This window comes from Amia ocellicauda, chromosome 3 (genome assembly GCF_036373705.1).
Source record: "Amia ocellicauda isolate fAmiCal2 chromosome 3, fAmiCal2.hap1, whole genome shotgun sequence".
NCBI lineage: Eukaryota > Metazoa > Chordata > Actinopteri > Amiiformes > Amiidae > Amia > Amia ocellicauda.
This window is the reverse complement of record NC_089852.1, coordinates 854,108-875,737: the sequence shown is the minus strand read 5'-3', so window position 1 is coordinate 875,737 and position 21,630 is coordinate 854,108. Positions and strand designations below refer to the sequence as shown.

Here is a 21,630-nt window from a genome sequence, read left to right as displayed (position 1 = left end):
ATCTGGGTGTGCAAAGTTGGTAGAGACCGATCCCAACAGAAGCTTCCACCAAGAATGAACTGAGGGGGATGGAGACAACTATAATATGGTAGTGATCCTGAGGCCACGCTAAGGGGTATTTTAGTGATGCGGTAAAGGCCGCTGCACTGTGGTACAGGAGGCAGAGGTTCGAATGTCGCCATGGCTGGAACCCCCCAGGGTGTCACATTGGTGTTAGTGGTGGGATAAATGAGCCTGCATCTCGAGTGAGGGGAAGGAAGAGCAGTGCGAGGGTGTGCTGTAACTACTGGGGAGGGTAATGTAACGATCCCGGGCCTTTTAGTTAAGCGATTAAGGTGGCTGCGCTGTGTTTGAGGGGTTCGAATCTCTCCTTGGCCTGAACCCCCAGGATTTACACTATTTTAGTTTTGTATTTTTGATATACACTCACCTAAAGGATTATTAGGAACACCTGTTCAATTTCTCATTAATGCAATTATCTAACCAACCAATCACATGGCAGTTGCTTCAATGCATTTAGGGGTGTGGTCCTGGTCAAGACAATCTCCTGAACTCCAAACTGAATGTCTGAATGGGAAAGAAAGGTGATTTAAGCAATTCTGAGCGTGGCATGGTTGTTGGTGCCAGACGGGCCGGTCTGAGTATTTCACAATCTGCTCAGTTACTGGGATTTTCACGCACAACCATTTCTAGGGTTTACAAAGAATGGTGTGAAAAGGGAAAAACATCCAGTATGCGGCAGTCCTGTGGGCGAAAATGCCTTGTTGATGCTAGAGGTCAGAGGAGAATGGGCCGACTGATTCAAGCTGATAGAAGAGCAACTTTGACTGAAATAACCACTCGTTACAACCGAGGTATGCAGCAAAGCATTTGTGAAGCCACAACACGTACAACCTTGAGGCGGATGGGCTACAACAGCAGAAGACCCCACCGGGTACCACTCATCTCCACTACAAATAGGAAAAAGAGGCTACAATTTGCACAAGCTCACCAAAATTGGACAGTTGAAGACTGGAAAAATGTTGCCTGGTCTGATGAGTCTCGATTTCTGTTGAGACATTCAGATGGTAGAGTCAGAATTTGGCGTAAACAGAATGAGAACATGGATCCATCATGCCTTGTTACCACTGTGCAGGCTGGTGGTGGTGGTGTAATGGTGTGGGGGATGTTTTCTTGGCACACTTTAGGCCCCTTCGTGCCAATTGGGCATCGTTTAAATGCCACGGCCTACCTGAGCATTGTTTCTGACCATGTCCATCCCTTTATGACCACCATGTACCCATCCTCTGATGGCTACTTCCAGCAGGATAATGCACCATGTCACAAAGGTCGACTCATTTGAAATTGGTTTCTTGAACATGACAATGAGTTCACTGTACTAAACTGGCCCCCACAGTCACCAGATCTCAACCCAATAGAGCATCTTTGGGATGTGGTGGAACGGGAGCTTCGTGCCCTGGATGTGCATCCCACAAATCTCCATCAACTGCAAGATGCTATCCTATCAATATGGGCCAACATTTCTAAAGAATGCTTTCAGCACCTTGTTGAATCAATGCCACGTAGAATTAAGGCAGTTCTGAAGGCGAAAGGGGGTCAAACACAGTATTAGTATGGTGTTCCTAATAATCCTTTAGGTGAGTGTATTTCTTCATAATAACGATGTTTTTCCCCCTTGACTGTGTTGAAGTAAGGCGTGTGGATGAGTGGAATCCTAATTTAAATGCATGAAACTCTGAGGCACTGAAACCACAAAATGTGAAAAAAGTACAAGGGTGTGTAGACTTTCTATAGGCACTGTATACACATACGTGTGTGTGTATATATATACACACACGGAGGGAAAGAGCAAGTGAGAGGGAGGGAGGGAGGGAGGGAGGAGGGGAGACACTGCGTACATGCTCTGAGATTGACACCGGGAGAGAGAAGGGGAAGGTGGGAGGGAGTGGATGGGAGAGAGGAGCGATGGAGAGGGGGATGAGTCAGACAGTCCCTGCAGGCTGCCTCTGCCTCTGCTTCTCCTTCTGTCTGACGGCGGAGCGGGAGGGTGGGGGCGCAGCAGTCAAGAGCTCTCCCACCGAGTTCAGAACTCCCCAACACTCTGGAACGTACCTGCCCCCCCGCCTCAAGACTTCAGAATTGTCAGAGAACCCCCACCACACACACACCCCTCCCCCCTCACCACACACACTCACAGATTTCCTCTTTTATGGAGTTCTACCTCTCTGCCTCCCTCCCACCCTCTGATCTCCCTCTCTCATCTCATCTCTCTCTCCCCCTCTCTGTCAAATTCAATAACCTCACCTACTGTAATATACTTTCTGATCTGCGTGCATCATCTTTCCTCTCTCCCTCTCTCTAGTTGGCTCACTATTGCACTGTTCAAATTTCGAAGGATTCTCCTGTTACAGACAATAATCCAATTTGCCGCTAATGCCTTTGCAAAGTGGAATGAAGACGGGTCCTATGTAGAGGCTCTCCCTGTCCTCGGCAGGTCGGGTGTTTTCATGGCTGGGAGTGAATGTCTCTCCGCCCGAGTCTCGGAGTTGAACGATGTGAAACCCTGGGCAGCCCTCTGGGTTTCCGATGCAGTTTTCGTGGGGAGATGCTTCCGGGAGCTGCTGGGCCGTGGTGCGCCGCACCTCCCTCCCCCGCCTCGCCGCCACCTCTAATTAAAGACCGTTAACACACAAAAATGCATGTGCAAGCAGTTCTTCTTAAATATATATGCGGGATATTTCACTGGAGTGTCGGAGGTCTGAAAATGAGAGGCTTCCTCCGGCTGCGTCTCGCCTAGCCGGGGGAGTGACCCCTGTGAGCCGAGCTCTCTGGGCTTTGGGTTTACTTTGGAACGAATCTGCGCAACGACACGGAATCATCTTTGTGTGTGTGTGTGCAGGGAGGGAAATATATTTTTTAATTTGTGTAGCAATTCTGTAGGTCAAAATCTATTGTCTGTAACAAAACGTAAATGTAATTATCTTTTCAACTTCTGCATCGGCAAATCCCATCAATTAACTAATTGGCACTAATGGGTCTGTCTTTCTTCTGAGCTGTGATTGCATCCATACACCACTGACCATTTGTATTTTCAATTTGTACCCTAATTAAACCTAATTTAATCCCTAATTTTATCGTTGCCAATTTCTCCTTTCTAATTTTCAATTTTTTGCAGTATTGATTGTGTTCTTAACATCCACATCTTTGTTAAATACAGCTTTGGCAATAAATTAACCTAACGCCTAATTAATATTCAGAATCTTTCTGCTGAACTGTGCAGCTGCATTGCGGTGTCGGCAGGAGAGATGCTCCCCCCCAGCGCTGTGTTCGCAGCCCGTTTCGAGCCGCACTGTGGGCCCGGACGGCAGCCTGAACCCGTGGGCCGGACACCCCCACGCCCGGTCCGGTTCAGTGGAGACGCAGCCTGAGCCACTGGGGACTCGAACCCTAACTCTCACCCAGATCTAAACCCTGCTTTGATCAGCTGAAATACTCAGAACAGCGCTCTAACATCAACCTAAATTGCCCCGTAGGACAATTTTTACCTCTATTCGTGTCCCTCATTAAAATGAATGATTTCTGCATGTTCTAATTTGGAATTGAAGACAACTGAACCGCACAGCGACATCCTGTTCACATCTCGTTATTCTCCACTGTCACACAATGCCGTTCTGTTTTTTGTTTTTAAACGCCTGGTTTTGGAGCTGTATCAAAGCAAGACGGTGGGAATTTTGCAGCGGGGTTATATAACGCAGGAAGTGGAGCGCAGACTTAAAAATATCTTTGCCTCGTGTCCCTTTGGGCAAACGGAGATCGGAGAGGAGCGCGTGTGTGTGCAGCCCGTTAACCCCATGCGAGCGGCCTGGGCTGCTCTCCTGCCCTTTCCATCTGCGTGAGTTTGGCGCTTTCGGTGGTTTGTAATGTTCTGCAGTTTCGTTCTTTGTGTGCCCCCTGTGCCCTGGAGTTATGTTGGTGGAGGGTTGTAAAATATACCATTGGGAGTGGATTATATTGTACAGCTCGAAGCCTTGTCCGTGTCCTTGTCTCGGATGAAGATGCCTGCCAGATAAATTAATTGTTTGTAATTATAATAATGCAAGATTACACCCCCCAGAGGTACTGGGCTCTTCCAGAGATTGGTGGTCGGTGTGTGCTCCGTTTGTGCTTGGTGTTTGGCCTGGGGCCTGCTGTGCTGCGTGTTGTCTCTGTGCCGTGGCTCCCGGGCCTGTGTGTGCGTGGCCGTGGGGGGGAGGATGCACAGGCTCTTGCTGTAAAGACTCGGTGTGGGCAGCCCAGCTTTCTCCGCAGTGTTACAGGGTTTCGTCAGCTGGGGTTTGGAGTGACGCACGCTAGACTGGCGCCCTGGCCTCTGCGCTGTGGATACTGTATACAGCTCTCTCCTTCTCTCCCTCCCTCTCTCTCTCTCTCTCTCTCTCTCTCTCACACACAAACAGTTTATTTCTATAAGAATATAAGAATGAATTCAGAAAAGCGTTGCGCTCATTTGGTACCTGATAACTTTGAGAACTTATTTAATGATCTGTGCAGTATTAGTTCAGATAGATTTGTAGTTGAGCTATCTGAGGTCAGAAGGTGTTTGTTCAGTTCAATGTTTGGTGTTTTGTAGCGATACTATTGTCTTTCAATCTCTGTGGAGGTTTCTGTGTGCTTTTGCGTGCGTGTGCGGGCATGCATGCATTTGTGCGTGTGCGTTAGTGTGTGTGCATGCTTGTGTGCATTTGTGTTCGTGGATGCACGCACACTCACACCCACACACTCTCACACATCAGACTGGGCAGAGGCATTGGCAGTAATCTTCAGTGCTCGTATCCACCCAGACAAGCCTCCACAGCGGTGAGAGACCCTGGACCCTCGGCTCAGTTCGGCTCCGTTGTTTCGGTGTTTATTTCAGCACTGTTGCCACAGGTTGGGGCGCAGAGGAGACGACACAGACTCCTCCAGGGCAGCGGGGCGGGGGCAGGAGGACTGGTCTGTGGGCGGGCCACGGCTCCGGGCCTGGGCCTAGTGGCTGTGCCCTCTTCAAGTAACATCACTAAGATGATATAACTGTTAGTTTAACCTGGAGACCAGAGTCCTTTTTTGTAAACGATACCAAACAACAGGGTGATTTCTGGCCCCTCGGGAGGCATGTTTGGCGCAGCGGTCAGAGCTGCCTTGCTCTAGCTGTTCGGCTCGGGGCTCGACGGTGATGTCATGTGGTTGCGGGCCGGCCCCTGACTCGGGTGTGTGTCTGACACGTAAAGCACAACCTTTGCACTGAGGTCAAAGATCGCCCCCTCTCCCAGGCACCCAGAGCAAAGCACTTCTTTCTCTTTCTCTCTCTCTCTCTGTCTTGCACTGTTGAGTTGGAGTTTGCCTACTGTATTGGTTTGACAAGTCAAACAAGTATTATCAATGATGTATAACCCCTCTATCTCTCTCTTACATCACCTCTAAAAGATGACTCATTCACTTTATGTATTCAAGGACTGGGTCTTTATTTATTGATATATGTTCAGTCTCCGTGGATCTGCAGCTCTGCTTTAAACGGGCCGCTCTCGCCTGCGTTTGGACTCTCCTGACCTCGGGTTCTAGCTGTCCACCCTGGAGCCGCTGTCACTCCGTGCCCCCTGCACCTCGGGGGTCTGCGTTTGTGCTGCTGCTCTCATTGACTGAATTGGGGAACAGGGTCAAAGCCACTGCATAGTCGTGCTATTTGTCATCTCTCTCTCTCTTTCCTTCTCTCCCGCTCACTCCTGCTGTGTTCACTGTGGCCGGTCCAGGGCTCACCTCTTTCTCTCATCCTCTCTGTCTCTGTGTGGCAGCTGTTCCAGAACTGCCTCTCTCCTCCTCACCCATCCCTCCTCCTTCCTCTGCATTCTCCCCTACATGTCTTTCTCCCCCGCTCCCTCACCACCTTTCTTTCATCTCCGTTTGTCACTTTCTGTCACCTCTCTCTCTCTCGGTCTCTCTGACACCTTCACTCATACTCTCATTCTCTCTTTCAAAGTGCTGCACTGCCCCCCCCCCGTTCCTCTGTGCTGTAATGCGGTTTTAAGCAAGAGAGGAGAATTAATAAGAAAAAAAGGTAATGAAGACACGGGAGACTCCATGCTCTGATCCCTGGTGGTTGTTTTGTACCTGTGGATATCGGAGTGAACGTGTCGGAGTCGGAGTGAGCATATGGGAGTGAGCGTGTTGAAGTCGGAGTGAGTGTATGGGAGTGAGTGTATGGGAGTGAGTGTATGGGAGTGAGTGTATGGGAGTGAGCGTGCCTCAGAGACGACAGCCCATCTCTACTCCTGCCTGATGGTGCTCAGAGGGAACAGGGAGTCGGGTTTCTCGGCCTCTGGGGAGCTGTGGTACTGATGCCATCTCTTCACACTGTGAACAGCATTGAAGCCCAATTTATCTAATCCAATTAATCAATTAAGCCAATTCATTATGTAATTGATTTTAAATGAATAGCTTTGACTTTAAGGATTTCCCAGACCATATGAGCTCGTGCACAGGAATTCCCCTCGGCTCCTGGAGTAAACAACGAAAACACACAAAATGGCAAAATGACTCTAGCTGGAATTCTGTCTCCTGTTCACATTCTGTAACTTGTACCCTCACACACGTACATGCACGCACACACACGCATGCACACACGCACACAAACACACAGCTATTCACACATACACCGATACAGTGGCACAGACACACCCACACGCACACCACCACAGTTAATTACAACAACAGTTACTATTCTTATTACTACTAAGAATGTGATGTTTACTCAAAATAAAAATAAGCCTTGACATGGAGATAATACAACTATGACAAAATGCCAAACACAACACGGAGCAAGCTCGAACACCACAGCATCTGACTGTATCCTGTACAATAACCCATTCAGAGACGCTGTGTCCTGCCATCACCGCACTGTAGTGTTTGAGAGCCGGGCTGCCTGCCTGAGGGAGAGGCTGCTGCAGGTCTGGCCTTGGAGTGGAGTGGACTGGGGGAGGGGAGCGGGGGGGGTGAGGAGTGAACAGTGACATCATCCCACAGGCTGCCATCCCGCTGCCTTACATGTGTCTGGATTGACAGAGCCGCACCAATAGTGCACTGAAAACTTTGAAGTTTATTTACTTCTGTGATATTTTGGAGCCTCTTTTTCCCAGGTCTCAGCTCTCTCCCTCTCTCTCCCTCTGCTTGTCATTTGAAGTTGCCTAAGTTGTTAATATGCACTTGATGCAGGCACAGACCAGCCTGTCTTCCAATACACAGAGAGAGAGAGAGAGAGAGAGAGAGAGAGAGAGAGAGGGAGGGAGGGAGGGAGAGAGAGAGACAGACAAAGATGAAAGCAGAGAAGGAGCAAGAGATGAAAGCAGAGCGAGAGAGAGAGAGAGAGAGAGAGAGAGAGACATGTACAAGCCAGTTTAGTGCTCACTGTCATCCTCTCTATCTCTCCGTCTCTCTCTCTCCCTCCATGGGAGATGACGCTGCGCTGCTCCTTGTTCTCCTGAATGACGGAGTCACCCTCACCTCAGAGCAGCATCTCAAGCCAGCAATTAAGAGCGATGCTTTTAGAGCCATTAGCCCCGGGTTATTAAACTGCGCCTGCCAGTGAGACTGATTGAGTTGCGCCCAGTGTGCATGTGCAGTGTGTGTGCGGTATGCATGAGTGTGTGAGTGTGAGTGTATGTATGTACTGCTGTAGGGGATGAGTGAAAAGAAAGCTTTGAGTCTTTTCCTCATTTCACAGTTTGATTTACTTGTAATTGCTTAAATGATTGCTGATGGACTGATTATCCTTCCCTTTCTCTCTCCTCTCCCATGTCTTCCCTCCCTCTCTCTCTCAGGCCACTGGCCCCGTTTTGTGGCCCCGGATGGATAGGATGAAGATAATCAAGCGGCGCCTCTCGATGTCGCTGCGCAGCACGCGGCCGGTGGACGACTCGCTGTCCGAGCTGGCTGAGCAGATCACGCTGGATGAGCCCAGCGCCACGCATGACAACGGTGAGGCACACCCCCCATCCACCACGCCACGCCACGCCACCCACCATCATCTTCATCATCTTCACCCTCCTCTGTGCCTCACTGCAGTGTCAGCGCCACACAGCCGTTCTGTGCAGCTCCTTTCCCCCGACACCGAGCGATGCCTGCCGTGGTACCGAGCTGTAGAACACACAGGGCACTAGAACACAGAACGGACAGGGGGGACTGTTGCCCTCTGGGGCTGGCTGGCGATACTGCAGGCGTCTGTGAGCCGGGGAGGGGGGCGCCGTGCTCTGTGATTACGATAATTGCAAGCCGCAGGAGTGGAGCTCAGCCAGCCAGGCAGTCAGGTCAGAGCAGGCAGCCGCCCCACCGAGCCGCCACCCTGTCATTAAGACAGCGGGGGTGCTCTGACTGACTGACGCACTGACTGACTGATTGCAGCACAGCACAACACAGCACAACACAGCACTTCACACGGGACGGTACAGTGCTTCATACTACGGCACAGCACAGAGCTCAAACGCCGAGCACAGCACAGTGCCACACAGTGCAACACACAGCGGAGGAGAGCAAACCCTCATCACCCAGTCAGTCTGGCTTCAGAGCTGTGTGGTGGGGGGGCAGTACTTAGAGAGAGAGAGAGAGAGAGAGAGAGAGAGAGAGAGAGAGAGAGAGAGAGAGAGAGGGAGGGAGGGAGGGAGGGAGGGAGGGAGTAAACGTGTAGTTGCTGGGGGTTTCTGGTCTGCAGTGTGCTGTCCGTGTTGTGATATACAGTGCAGTGATGTGTAGTGCTGTGGAGGATGCTGGGAGAGCACCAGTATGTGCCAGGAGTCTGTCCCTAACCAACAGTCCCCTTCCTCTCTCTCTCTCTCTCTCTCTCTCTCTCTATCTCTTTCCTTACAAGCATTCCTTCTTCTATCCTTTTCCTCTCTTCCTCCTCTGTTCTCTCTACTGCTCTCACTTCTGACTGACTGAAGTCAGTCTCCTCCCCTTCTCGCTTCTTCCTCTAGCCCTAATGTCACTCCTAACCCCCAGCACCCTCCCTCTCCCTCTCTCTGTGTTTAAATAGTGCAGGGTCCCCCTTACTGTGTCTCTTCAGCGGAGAGCGCAGTTTTGTTGTGTCCACACCCTGTGATGGTTGAGCCCCAGATCAGTGCGCTTTAGAAACACACGACCATCTTACACTGGATCCCCCGTCTCCTGCATCTCCTCTTCTGATCTTCTGAGATTGTGTTCTCCCCGCCGCTGGAGATATGGTGTTGAGAGGGAGCCGCGATGTTCGTAAGAAATGTAAAATGTTTCTGTGCTGCGCATTCCCCGGATGCAGGACCTGCGGTGAGGCCCTGCGCTCTCATTGGCTAATCCCTCCCTGTGGGCGGGGTTCCATGTGAACCATTGCTGCATGATCCGGTTTCATTGGCCAGTCCATCTGCCTCCTGTCATCCCATTGGCTGTTTCTTGTCACGTGTCGAATGCTGGCATGTTGTCCTTGTTCATTGACATCGTTTCATAACTGCGTCCCTGTCACACTTCTGTTGACTTGTCTGAAGTGCGTTTTCTCTCTGTAGGGGGGTTCTCCCTCTGTTCATGGTTGTTATTTAAAAAAAAAAAAATGGTGTTGTTTTCTTCCCTTAACTGATTATTTGTATCGTTCTGCTGGGAGATGGATCAATGGAGTTGAAACTGTCCAGGCATCTCTCCTTGAGCTGCCACGCTGCTTATTGGTTTTTTTCTCTCTATCCCCTCCCTCCTTTTCCTGACCGCTCCTCTTTGCCTCCTCTTGCCTATCCTTTCCCTCTCTTCTCCCCTTTGGCCTCCCTTTCTGCTATCCCCCTCTCCTGCATCTCCTCTTTCTCCTCTCCCTCCCCCTCCTCCCCTCTCAACTGCCTCTTGTCCTCTCCGTTCTCTCCCTGTCCGCTGATCCCCTGTTTTCACACCCTCTCTACCCTCCTCTATTCTCTCTCTCTCTCTCTCTCCCTCCCTCCTCCCTGTGTCTCAGAGGTGATGGTGTGTGCCGTGCGTCCGCACCCCTCTCACAGCGCCCCGTCGTTTCTGCGCCAGTATGCGGGCTCTCTGAGTCGGGTCGCTCTGCGCAGGGACCCAGGCGGCGGCCCGCCGGACCGGCCCTACCTGGCTCTGGAGAGGACCAGCTCACTTGGTGAGCGTCTCTCTCTCTCTCTCTGTGTCTGTCTTTCTGTCTGTGTGTCTGTGTTGCTCTTGCTCTCTCCTCTCTCTCTGCCGCTCACTCGCTCCTGATCTCATCTTGATGTGCCCATCTTGTTTTCTTGCAGACTTGCACGCTCTCTCTCTCTGCCTGTCTTTCTCCTCTCTTTGCCTTTGTCTCTTTTCTTTGCCCATCTGCTTCCTTCTGTCTTTCTCGGTCTCTCACTGCCCATTTCTTTCTCTCTCTCTCGCTCTGTCCAGCTCTATTCTTCTCACCCTCCACCCCCCATCTCTCGCTCTTTCTCTCTCTCTCTCTCTCTCTCTCTCTCTATCGCTGTTCGGCCCCGTCTGTGCTGTGTCCTGTGCTGTCAGTCTGTCACACTCACTCACTGTTGCCGTCTGCTGGGCTCAATTCCTCCTTCGATCACTCTCTGTAACTGTTACTCTCATTGTATCACCCCCCCCTCGCTGTCTGTCCATTCTCATCTCCGCCTCTTCCTTGCTCTCCGTTGTTCTGCAGTTGGCTGTTTCTCATGCTGTGTACTGTAGCCCTGCGTCGGGTCTTTATGCAGTTCGGTCTAGTCGGCACTCTGCTCAGAAGGAATGTATTAAACTGATTTAGTGGTCGGTGAACGCAGGAAGGTGAAGCCGACGCTTGGGTGGGTTCGCCCTCTGCTGGGGAACCTCAGGAATGACAGGAGTGCTGTGTGTCAGTGGTTCCCTACACAGCTTGTTCCAACCGAGCTCTCAATTACTTAATTGAACCCTTAACTGATCTAATAATTTCCTAAATCAGAGACTTTTAATTATTTTAAACGGTAGGGGTTTAAGTATAGAATTGTATAAAGAACTTATTCAACTTTTATTAATCAATTTTAAAAGTCAATTCTAAGCAGATTTCAGTTAAGGTTCAATTAAATGATTGAGAGCTCGGTTGGAGCACAAACCAGTGGGGTGGGGCTCCTCTGGGACCAGGGCTGGGACCCCCATGCTGAGGGTCAGTGAGGGAGTCGCATGGCAGTCTAACCAGTGTTCAGGTTCAGTCTATATACATGTGTATTTATATATATATTGTTAATTGTCCAACCCTGTATCGTGACATGCATAGAGTATAAACGCAAAGCCTAGCCCTGTCCTGACGCTGAGTGCCTGTGTGGGGCGGCTGCACCCCCTTCCACTCGCTGTAGCGCTGTGTCCCGAGCTGCTGCGGTCCAAAGGGATGCGGAGACCTTTCAGAGAGCAATTAAGCTATTACGGCTCGGGCATCGCAAGGTCAGTTACCTCTCCCTCTCCTCTTCCTCACATCTGGCCTCTGTCCTACCTTGGCAAGTGTGGTGAGGCATCGTCAATGACGTGGCTTAGGAGAGGGATTGTGTGTGTGTGTGAGAGTGTAATGTAATTGCCGGTATTAGGGGGGGAATCCGCAGTCAGCACCACTCCTGCGACTAGTGTTCTGCGGCCCTGCCCAGCGCCGGCGCTGCACAGCCCCTCTAATCCTGCTATTCTTCTCGGGGTCGAGAGGGAGATGAATCGGGACTGCGAGTGCCGGGGCGGGCGAGAGAGAGTGAGAGAACCTGACTCACGCAGAGGAAGCTGTCTAAGCTCAAGGGCTTAGGGAGGTCAATATTGAGCGACGGGGCCGCAGCAGGGCCTTGGGGGTAGCTGTCCCTTCGTGTGCTTATGTGTGTGCTTGTGCTTGTGTGTGTGTGTGCGTGTGCATGTGCGTGTGGGCATCTCTCTATTGTGTCTATTTGACTGCGGAAGTCAACCAGAGTTTGATATAAACCTCTTTTACAACAACGGCCGCAGTGACGTCAGGAGTCCGGGGGCCCCTGAGGAGTTGTGTGTGCGCGGTGAACACGGCGGACGGATGAGAACACGTGTGGGAGAACTCTGCTGTGCGGAGGAGCTGTGTTCACTCTGCCGGCGTGCATCACCACGCGTTGTTCATTCACAAGCCATGACAGTCAGCGGGAATCAAGACAGGAGGTTTTGCGCAAGTGAGATGCTGTCCAAGCCCCCGTGTCCTGCCGTGTGTGTGTGTGTGTGTGTGTGTGTGTGTGTGTGTGTGTGTGGCGCTGTGGCAGTGCCCCTCGGTGGTGGCAGCTCTCTCTGCAGCGTGGCGCTCAGGTGGTGCTCAGCATTCGCTCAATGCCGGCCCCAGTCTGGGCTCCTGCATTGTCTCTCCCCCCCAAATTACATCAGGATTAGTTCTGCCACATCAGGCTGAAGAGACAGACTGTGCCAAGCCCTCCCACTCGCCCTCGCTGCCGGGAGAGGGAGAGGAGATGGAGAGAGAGAGAGAGAGAGAAAGAGGCGGAGGAGAGAAGTGGCTGGAAAATAGGATCAGAATTAAATGAATTAACCAATTTATTTTTTTCCTCTCCCCTTTGCTCGCCTGCTTTCTTTATTTCTTGGCAGACGTGTCCGAGTCTGGAACATGCCGATGACAAAAACACCCAGCTCTGTACTTCCCCTGCCCGCTGCGGTGCGGCTGTGCAGGGGCTTCAGTGTCGAGCGGTTATTGTGGTGGCAATGCAGTGCTTTTACTGCAGGAGTTCAGACAAAACCAACAGGTGTCTGTAGAAGAAGGTTCACAGAGTTCAGAGTTCCTCCTCCCCAACCACCGTTTAAAACTCGCCGTGAGCAAGTCCTAAAACTAACTGTCTGTCGAAGAGGCCGCTGTGTCGGGTGGGTGGGAGAGATCGCTGGCCAGTCAGTGATGGTCTTTACCAACCACTGGAGGTGTGATTTCACCATACGACATGACTGTGTTTGTACCACGGTACCCCTCGCTGTACTGTGGTAAATCTCCATAGTGGAACAAACGGGCGCCATTCTCCGCCAGTGTGACCGGTACGACTGCTGGACGCAGGCCTTCCCACCACGCTCACGGTTTCCCCCTCATCTGGCTCTTCGAGGGGTGCTGTTTTTTCTGCCCTGTTTAAATATCCGATTTCCTTCCTCCATATAGTGGTGTTTTGTCAGTTTTTTTTTCACTCACACTTTTTTGTAAATAGGCAATCGTGCTTCACACCTTCTCCTCGTCGGCTCCTTTCCTCCCGCTTCGTTGAGCGCAGGTTTCTCACCGCTTGCTGCTGCCAGCCGGTATTTATAGAGCAGCCGGCGGAACCTGGCAGCCGGACACCGAGGGACGCGTGAAGCCGCTGAGCTTCAGGAAGAGACGGACAGGACCCGAGTGTTAGAGGACTGGCTATAGTACAGCTCTTCATTTAGATCATTGTGCTGAAGTACTGGGGCGATCACAGTGAAACTTCACTCTTATTCATAATGCGGGGTCCGGCTTTCTCCCTCTCGCCTCTTTCGTCTTTCCTCTCTCTCTCCGTCCTGGCTATATCCCTCTTATTCCCCTCTGTCTGTTGTATAATCTAGTGTTGTGGTTGTTTCGCTTGTTGTTGACTATCTTATTCCATCATCAGTCGTTAATTTAGTGTCGCCTATTATTTTATATTGATCTGTTTTTGGTTAATTAGCCCGATCATTAGTGTTTGATGCAGCACCCAAATATCCTGCCCCCCCCAATACACTTGTTTCTTCCTTCTATTTCTCTCTGCTTTCATCTGCCGTTCACCTTCTCTGAACCCCCCCCTACTACTCGCTGTTAATTTTCGCTTCTGCCCGGGGGTTGCCCAATTAAACCCCTCTCTGACTGTGTGTGTGGAGTACCCACTGTGTGTCTACATGTCAGTTTGCGTGTGTGCATGTGTGTGTGTGTGTGTGTGTGGTGCTGACGGTGGCTGTGTTTGTGGGTCTGTGTGTGTATGAGTTAGTCAGTTAATTTGTGTGTGTCATTCCATTTGTGTGTGTGTGAGTGAGTCAGTCATGCTACACCACAGTATTATACAGTAGCCTTCAGTTTGCACCATGTTCGTCTTGTCCTCAGCTTGGCGAGTTCCACACACCTACCACTCTGTATGAAGAGGGGCACCCAGAATGCTCCAGTACAAACCCAGCCAGTAATTGTATGTAAAAATAATGTAATATATTGCAGCAATTTTAAGCTGCCCTGGATACGGGCGTCTGCCGAGACGTGTAGTAATGATTGTTGAGATGAATGCACAGTGCTTTGAGTCGGCCGCGGTCCGGACCATCGGGTTTCTATTTGTTTGTTTGTGTCTTTGTTTATTTCTGTCTCCCTGAATGCTGTGATTCACACCTACTTAGCGGCCTTCTCTGTTCGACAGTCATAGAGGGAGAGACGGAGGGGGATGCGCATTAAACTGGCTTGTGTATGTACAGGAGGAGAGAGAAAGATGGTGTGTGTGTGTGTGTGTGTGAGAGCGAGGGAGAGGGAGAGCTGGGCGATATTGTATAGACAGACCCTGAAATATTTGGGATTTGTTCTGTTGTGCGTGACGGTCCGTCTGAGAGCAAGGCGAGTGCGTGTCCCTCTGTCTGCTCCTTTATGCTCAAACTATTATATTGAATAACTGGGATAAAAAGCATCTTTTCTGACCTTGAGGCTGTAAATTAAATCAGACGACGTGTATGTGTATATGTGTGTATGTATGTGTGTATGTGTGTGTGTGTGTGTGTTTGTGTCGCTCAAGGGTGTCTCCAGTGGAAAGACATAATACAATAACAGGAAAATATATTTATGTGAGCATGTCTCTCCGCTCTGAATTCTTGCAGAATGCGTCTTTCTTTCCTCCATCTCTCTCTCTCATGATTTAATCTTTGCCAAATTGATTTTTTTCTCCTCAACATTTTATCCTAAACTGACGGAGACGTGTGCGCTGACTGACAGAGCAAAATTAAAAAACAAATAAAGTACATAAAAAAAAAAAAAATACGAATCACAAACCGACAATCAGAAAAAAATATATTTCTGCTGTTTTTATCAGGCCTACAGAGGATCTCACACACACACACACACACACACACACACGTACACACGTAAGTAAGTCTGAGAGTGTGACTGGGTGAGTCTCTGAGGGAGAGAGCAAATCTCCCCTCCCTAAAAGACAACACTGGCCCTGGCACCTTTGTTGTGGTTGTGCACAGCCCTGCACAGAGGCTGCCTGTTGTGCTGCACCTTCATGACATCACTGAACTCTGACACAGTGATTCACCTGCACTGTGAACAGCCCTCTGCCGAGACGCAGTACAGGCGCTACGCTGTCCTCTGCCGAGACGCAACTACAAATTCCAATTTATACAAGGTATAGAAATATATAAAGACTGGAGATCGATTTCTCCTCCATTTGTCCCCCTTCCCAGCAGCAAACCTCTCGTTCTTTTCCTTCTCTCTCTCTCTCCCTCCAGTAATTTTCCCAGCTGCATTTCTAATGTAAGTAAAGAGAGAGAGGGAGATCTGGGCTCCAGCCAGGCGGTCCTGAGTGCTCTGTCATGTGTTATTACACTTTACAGTCATTACATCAGCCTGAACAGCACCCCCCCCACGTCCCCCTTGTCCATGCGTCGTCTGCCACACGTTTGGAGGAAATCAATAGTGTGTCTACAGTGTATCGATAACCCCCCCCCATATCAAGACTAGTGCGTTTTGAGCTCTGAGAAGCTCCGGTCAGGAGCTGTGCTGCCCTGCCCATGCCCTGTGTGCCGATGCCGTGCCGAGCCGCGGCTGTGCGAGATCTGATCATATTCCTCTTTAAATCACTAATCAGTAATTCGCCAGTAAGATGACAGGTGCTTTTAAATGGAAAGTCTGGCTCAGATTTGACGGAACCGAGTGTCCAAGAGCTCGGCCCGCAGAGGCGCTGTTCTGCTGAGCTGCTGCGGGGGGGCGACGCCACCAGGACAGTGGGATCAATATCGATGGTCCGTGCGTCTGAATAGGCAGACAGACCAGTGTCCCTGTCCTCAGACGGATGGTCAGTTAACTGCTGTTGAACCGTCCGAGAGGCCACAGTCAGAGCAGCCCGTTGCAGTCAGCGCAGCTGTGTGTGTCTGTGTATGTGAGTGTGAGTGTGTGTCTGTGTGTGAGTGAGTGTGTCTGTGTATGTCAGTGTGTGTGTGTGTCTTTGTGTGTCTGTGTGTGTGAGTGAGTCTTTGTGTGTCTGTGTGTCTGTGAGTGTGAGTGAGTCTTTGTGTGTGTGTTGGCTGTTGCATTGATTGAATTTATTTCTTTAAGAGCTGATCTCTGCCTTCCAAATAAATACCTTCTTTTGGCTGATGTTTTGACACAATGACTGTTTGCCCAGCTGGGCTTTGGCTGTGGCGGAGGGGGCTGGATGGGTGCCGGGGGGGGTAGGGACTATTGTGTAATTGTGCAGGCAATCCTTTTTTAATGCATTCTTTAGCATTGGCCTTGCATTGGGTCGTGCACTTAGTATTGTGCAGTATTGTGTTTGTTCGTGGGAGGTTAGACCACATTTCTTTGTGTTGTGTTGCATTGTGGGCTTGTTTTTAGTTTTTGTGCTGAAATGGCACTATGTCATTGCCGCGAGCACACAGGACAGCGAGGGGTTAAGTGTGCCGGTGTCTCAGTGCTGTTTCTGGGGCTCTTGTCTGTGATAAATAATGGCCTGTGTTCCCAGGATCTCCCGAGAGAGAGAGAGAGAGAGAGAGGGGGTTTGGCACGGGGACTCGACTGACCTCAGTGTTTGCATTCAGAGAGAGAGAGAGAGAGCAATGAATAAAATGGAAGGAAAGGCACTGTGAGAGCAGAAGGAGGGAGGGACTGGGGCTGCACTGACCTGAGTGTTTGGGGAGAGGGGGAGAAATGGAGAGGGTTGTAACTACAGAGCTCTTAATTATATAAAGACTGTCTGCTCTACTGTTTCCTCCTGGATTAGATGAGCACGAGAGAGGAGGATAGAAACTGGAGAGCAGGTTTGTCCTCTGCTGGAGGGAGGGAGGGGAATACGTAAGAGCAGGTCTCTTATTTACACAGTTTGGGGAGAGAGAGAGAGAGAGAGAGAGAGAGAGAGAGAGAGAGCGCGAAGGAGGGAGAGAGCGAGAACTGCTGGCATTTCCATTTTCATCTGCTGACAGCCAGGCGAGACAAAAGAGACGAGAGAGAGAGAGAGAGGGGGGGGAGAGAGAGGAGAGTGCGGCACAGAGAACAACAAACAGACTGGGGAACTGAGAGAGAGAGAGGGAAAGACGGACGAACAGATCTACAAAAGGGGGCTTCTACGAAAAACAAGTCGCATAATAATATTCGAGAGGAGAGGAGGGGAGCAGACGAAAGGACTTGTGATTGGAAACAGGACTGCTGACAGGGTGAGGGGAAGGAGGTGCGGAGGAACGGAGAGAGAGAGAGAGAGAGAGAAGGTGCAGGATACTCAGATGGACAGAGAGAGGGAGAGCTGACGACCGGCTTTCAGTCTGTTGGCCTTCAATCTTAGAGGCGCTCTCCCTCTTCCTCCTCCGGTTTCCTTCTGATTGACAGCTCTGCGCCAGTCTGTCCCCACAGAGGGCCGGAGACACACCTGCACGTCCGTTCATCTGTCTGTCCTTCCGTCTGTGTCAGTGGGGGAACTGCGGCCTGGGGGTCCCTGTGCCCCGTCATCCCCGGGTTTGAGTGTCTCTCGAACGTCTGCCCTCGGGGAATCATCACAGAGTGACTCGCTCACGAAGGGAGAGTTTTTTCTAATTCCTGTTCCTCTGCATCGTTTTGTCTGCAGTTTTTTTTTTTTTATACATAACTTTTTTCTCACTCCGCTTCTGTAATTACATAATTGCAGTATTTCAGAGGATGTCTTTTTCAATCTATTTTTAATTTTTTAATCCTGAACTCCAAACTCGCAGAGAGGGACACCGACAGGCCGAGGACAGGGTTCCATAAGGGCGATCGTGAAGTCGCAAACTAAGTGACTCCCCGGAGATCTTTGCACAGGCGTCAGGCGGGAGTGCGTCGGGACGGGATCTCGTTCCCTGGGCAGCGCGGTGACCTCCCTGTGCCTGCGTCTGAGTGAGTGAGGGGCGCTGGCGGGATCCCCTCGCGGCCCGGCCCCTGGGTCCCCCCGGGGGCTGAGAATGGTAGATTCCGGCCGGGAGCCCCAGAGACTCTCTCCCTTCCGCATGCTCAAGCTCCTGGAGACCTGCCGCCCCACCGGGAATCGCATTGGTAAGAGTTCTGGGAAAAAATAAATTAATGCAAATAATAATCCTGAGCGAAGTTTTCTGTAGAAGAATTTGTTTGACGAGTGAGCGGGGTGTGTTGGCATGGGTTGGCCTTTGTGACGGGTTTTCAATGGACATTATATTTTTGTATTATTTGTATTTCTTGGCAGACGCCCTTATCCAGGGCGACTTACAGCATAAGTGCAAAAAAAAGTGCAAGAATACAGTTCAGTATAAGGCATCAAACATTACAAATTCAGATTTACATTAAACAGAGCAATTCAAAATATAATACATTTTACAACTAGACCATTGTTTGCCTCAAAGCTAACCATATTGTGATCACAATTTGCCATTGGTTCTCTAACTAGTGTCCCTCTGACTCTATCTTGGTCATTTGAAAAGATCAAGTCAATGCATGCACTCTCTCTGGTTGGTTCCCTGACAAATTGAGTTAGAAAGCAGTCATTTACCATCTCAACCATTTCTATTTCTGCTTCTGTAGTCCCAGTCTATTACAGTTATTACAAGATATCACATTATTTTTTACATTTATACAACTGGAGCAATCTAGGTAAAGTACCTTGCTCAAGAGTACAGCAGCAGGGATTGAACCCACAACCCTGTGCTCCAGAGTCCAGAGCCCTAACTACTACACTACTGCCCAATGCCATACATCTGTGTCTTTCCTGCAGGACAGTGCAGGACGGGACGGACACGGTTTGGGGCAGGGCGGGACAATTTCCCGATGGTCACCGAGTTCCTGCTGCTCTCTGTGTGCACACGTGTGCGTCTCTTCCAAACGCATGTTGTTGAGCCCTTTGAGCGGCTCACCTGCTTTGCAATTCAAATGTCTGCTAATGGAGCTGAACTGCGAGTTAATGGGTCAGATGGAGGTCAATGGCTGCAGCTCAATGTGTTAATGAGCCTCGTCTGGGACGGAGGTTATTGGGAAGATGTGAGGGGTGTATATATATATATATATATGTTTTTTTGGGGCACGAACAGCTTAGTCAATATTTGCTCTCCTCTCTCTCACTTTGATTAAGTGCAACAGTTCCGCACTAATTCCCCTGGGAGTCGAGTGGTTAAAACTGAGACGTACAGAGAGGAGTTTGTAGACTAGCAGCCGCGCGGGGCGACCGGGCTCGATCACATGGGGGTCGATGGCTGGGTGGGTGTTCGGCTGGCTGGGGGAATGCGTGGGATCCTGGGACATTCTGTAGATGGCTTGCGGGGTTCATTCTTGGGGGATGATGGCCAAAGTGATTATGGATCAAAATCCAGTCCAGTCTAGTCCAGGCCAGACCATCGCTGGCTTTTGATTCCAGCTGGTGCTTTAATTGTTTAATTGATCCTTAATTACTTAATTAGCCCTGCTGCTGAAGATCTAATCTGAAGGTTAATCCCAGCGAGAAGGGTGACGGCGTAGGACGGCAACAGAAGCCGAGCAGAACTGCAATGGATCGGCTCTGACCGGCTGAGACGGTTCGGCAGTAGTAATTGAAGATCTGAGCTGTAGGGGAACATGAGAGGCGCTACAGCCACGAAGGCCAGGCTCACAGCAGTGAGGTCTGGGTCGGGATTTCCTGCCTGCCGCGGCACAGTGAGGCACAGTGAGGCGACTCCTGTGGAGAACTGACACGCTCATGTTTACATACAGTGAGGGAAAAAAGTATTTGATCCCCTGCTGATTTTGTACATTTGCCAACTGACAAAGAAATGATCAGTCTATAATTTGAATGGTAGGTGTATTTTAACAGTGAGAGACAGAATAACAACACAAACATCCAGAAAAACGCATTTCAAAAAAGTTATAAATTGATTTGCATGTTAATGAGGGAAATAAGTATTTGATCCCCTATCAATCAGCAAGATTTCTGGCTCCCAGGTGTCTTTTATACAGGTAACGAGCTGAGATTAGGAGCACTCTCTTAAAGGGACTCTCCTAATCTCAGCTCGTTACCTGTATAAAAGACACCTGTCCACAGAAGCAATCAATCAATCAGATTCCAAACTCTCCACCATGGCCAAGACCAAAGAACTGTCCAAGGATGTCAGGGACAAGATTGTAGACCTACACAAGGCTGGAATGGGCTACAAGACCATCGCCAAGCAGCTTGGTGAGAAGGTGACAACAGTTGGTGCGATTATTCGCAAATGGGAGAAACACAAAATAACTGTCAGTCTCCCTCGGTCTGGGGCTCCATGCAAGTTCTCACCTCGTGGAGTTTCAATGATCATGAGAACGGTGAGGAATCAGCCCAGAACTACACAGGAGGATCTTGTTAATGATCTCAAGGCAGCTGGGACCATAGTCACCAAGAAAACAATTGGTAACACACTACGCCGTGAAGGACTGAAATCCTGCAGCGCCCACAAGGTCCCCCTGCTCAAGAAAGCACATGTACAGGCCCGTCTGAAGTTTGCCAATGAACATCTGAATGATTCAGAGGAGAACTGGGTGAAAGTGTTGTGGTCAGATGAGACCAAAATCGAGCTCTTTGGCATCAACTAAACTCGCCGTGTTTGGAGGAGGAGGAATGACCACAAGAACACCATCGCCAACGTCAAACATGGAGGTGGAAACATTATGCTTTGGGGGTGTTTTTCTGCTAAGGGGACAGGACAACTGCACTGCATCAAAGGGACGATGGACGGGGCCATGTCCCTCAGCCAGGGCATTGAAAATGGGTCGTGGATGGGTATTCCAGCATGACAATGACCCAAGGCAACAAAGGAGTGGCTCAAGAAGAAGCACATTAAGGTCCTGGAGTGGCCTAGCCAGTCTCCAGACCTTAATCCCATAGAGAATCTGTGGAGGGAGCTGAAGGTTCGAGTTGCCAAACGTCAGCCTCGAAACCTTAATGACTTGGAGAGGATCTGCAAAGAGGAGTGGGACAAAATCCCTCCTGAGATGTGTGCAAACCTGGTGGCCAACGACAAGAAACGTCTGACCTCTGTGATTGCCAACAAGGGTTTTGCCACCAAGTACTAAGTCGAAGGGGTCAAATACTTATTTCCCTCATTAACATGCAAATCAATGTATAACTTTTTTGAAATGCGTTTTTCTGGATTTTTTTGTTGTTATTCTGTCTCTCACTGTTAAAATACACCTACCATTAAAATGATAGACTGATCATTTCTTTGTCAGTGGGCAAACGTACAAAATCAGCAGGGGATCAAATACTTTTTTCCCTCACTGTACACACACAGTCATTTCAATACATCACAAACACATGAAGCACACAGTGAACAGGTGAGGGTTGGTGCACGTGGGCAGAAAGGCAAAAGCTTTCTGTAATAGTGTGTGAACTCCGCCTGACCTGTCTGTGCAAACCGGCACACGGTCACATGGTCTCTGCTCACTGTGACCATTTAACCCCTCGCACCCCGCGCTGCCTTGTGTTTTGCGATCACGGTGTGCTGATC

The 21,630-nt window shown here is 50.0% G+C and overlaps 1 protein-coding gene across 4 annotated transcripts in view; it reads left to right on the top strand.

The window, feature by feature from the left end:
- Positions 1 to 21,630, top strand: part of LOC136730129 (cyclin-dependent kinase 17) — a 43,266-nt gene that overhangs the window by 5,626 nt on the left and 16,010 nt on the right. For 3 of the 4 annotated variants that reach the window (XM_066697571.1, XM_066697568.1, XM_066697569.1), the window contains exon 2: positions 7,848 to 8,004. In XM_066697571.1, coding sequence (XP_066553668.1) covers positions 7,875 to 8,004 — 130 coding nt within the window. In that variant the 5' untranslated portion in view covers positions 7,848 to 7,874. Of the gene's footprint in view, positions 1 to 7,847; positions 8,005 to 16,395; positions 18,203 to 21,630 lie in introns of those variants that run through there. The other variant, XM_066697570.1, reaches the window with a different exon arrangement.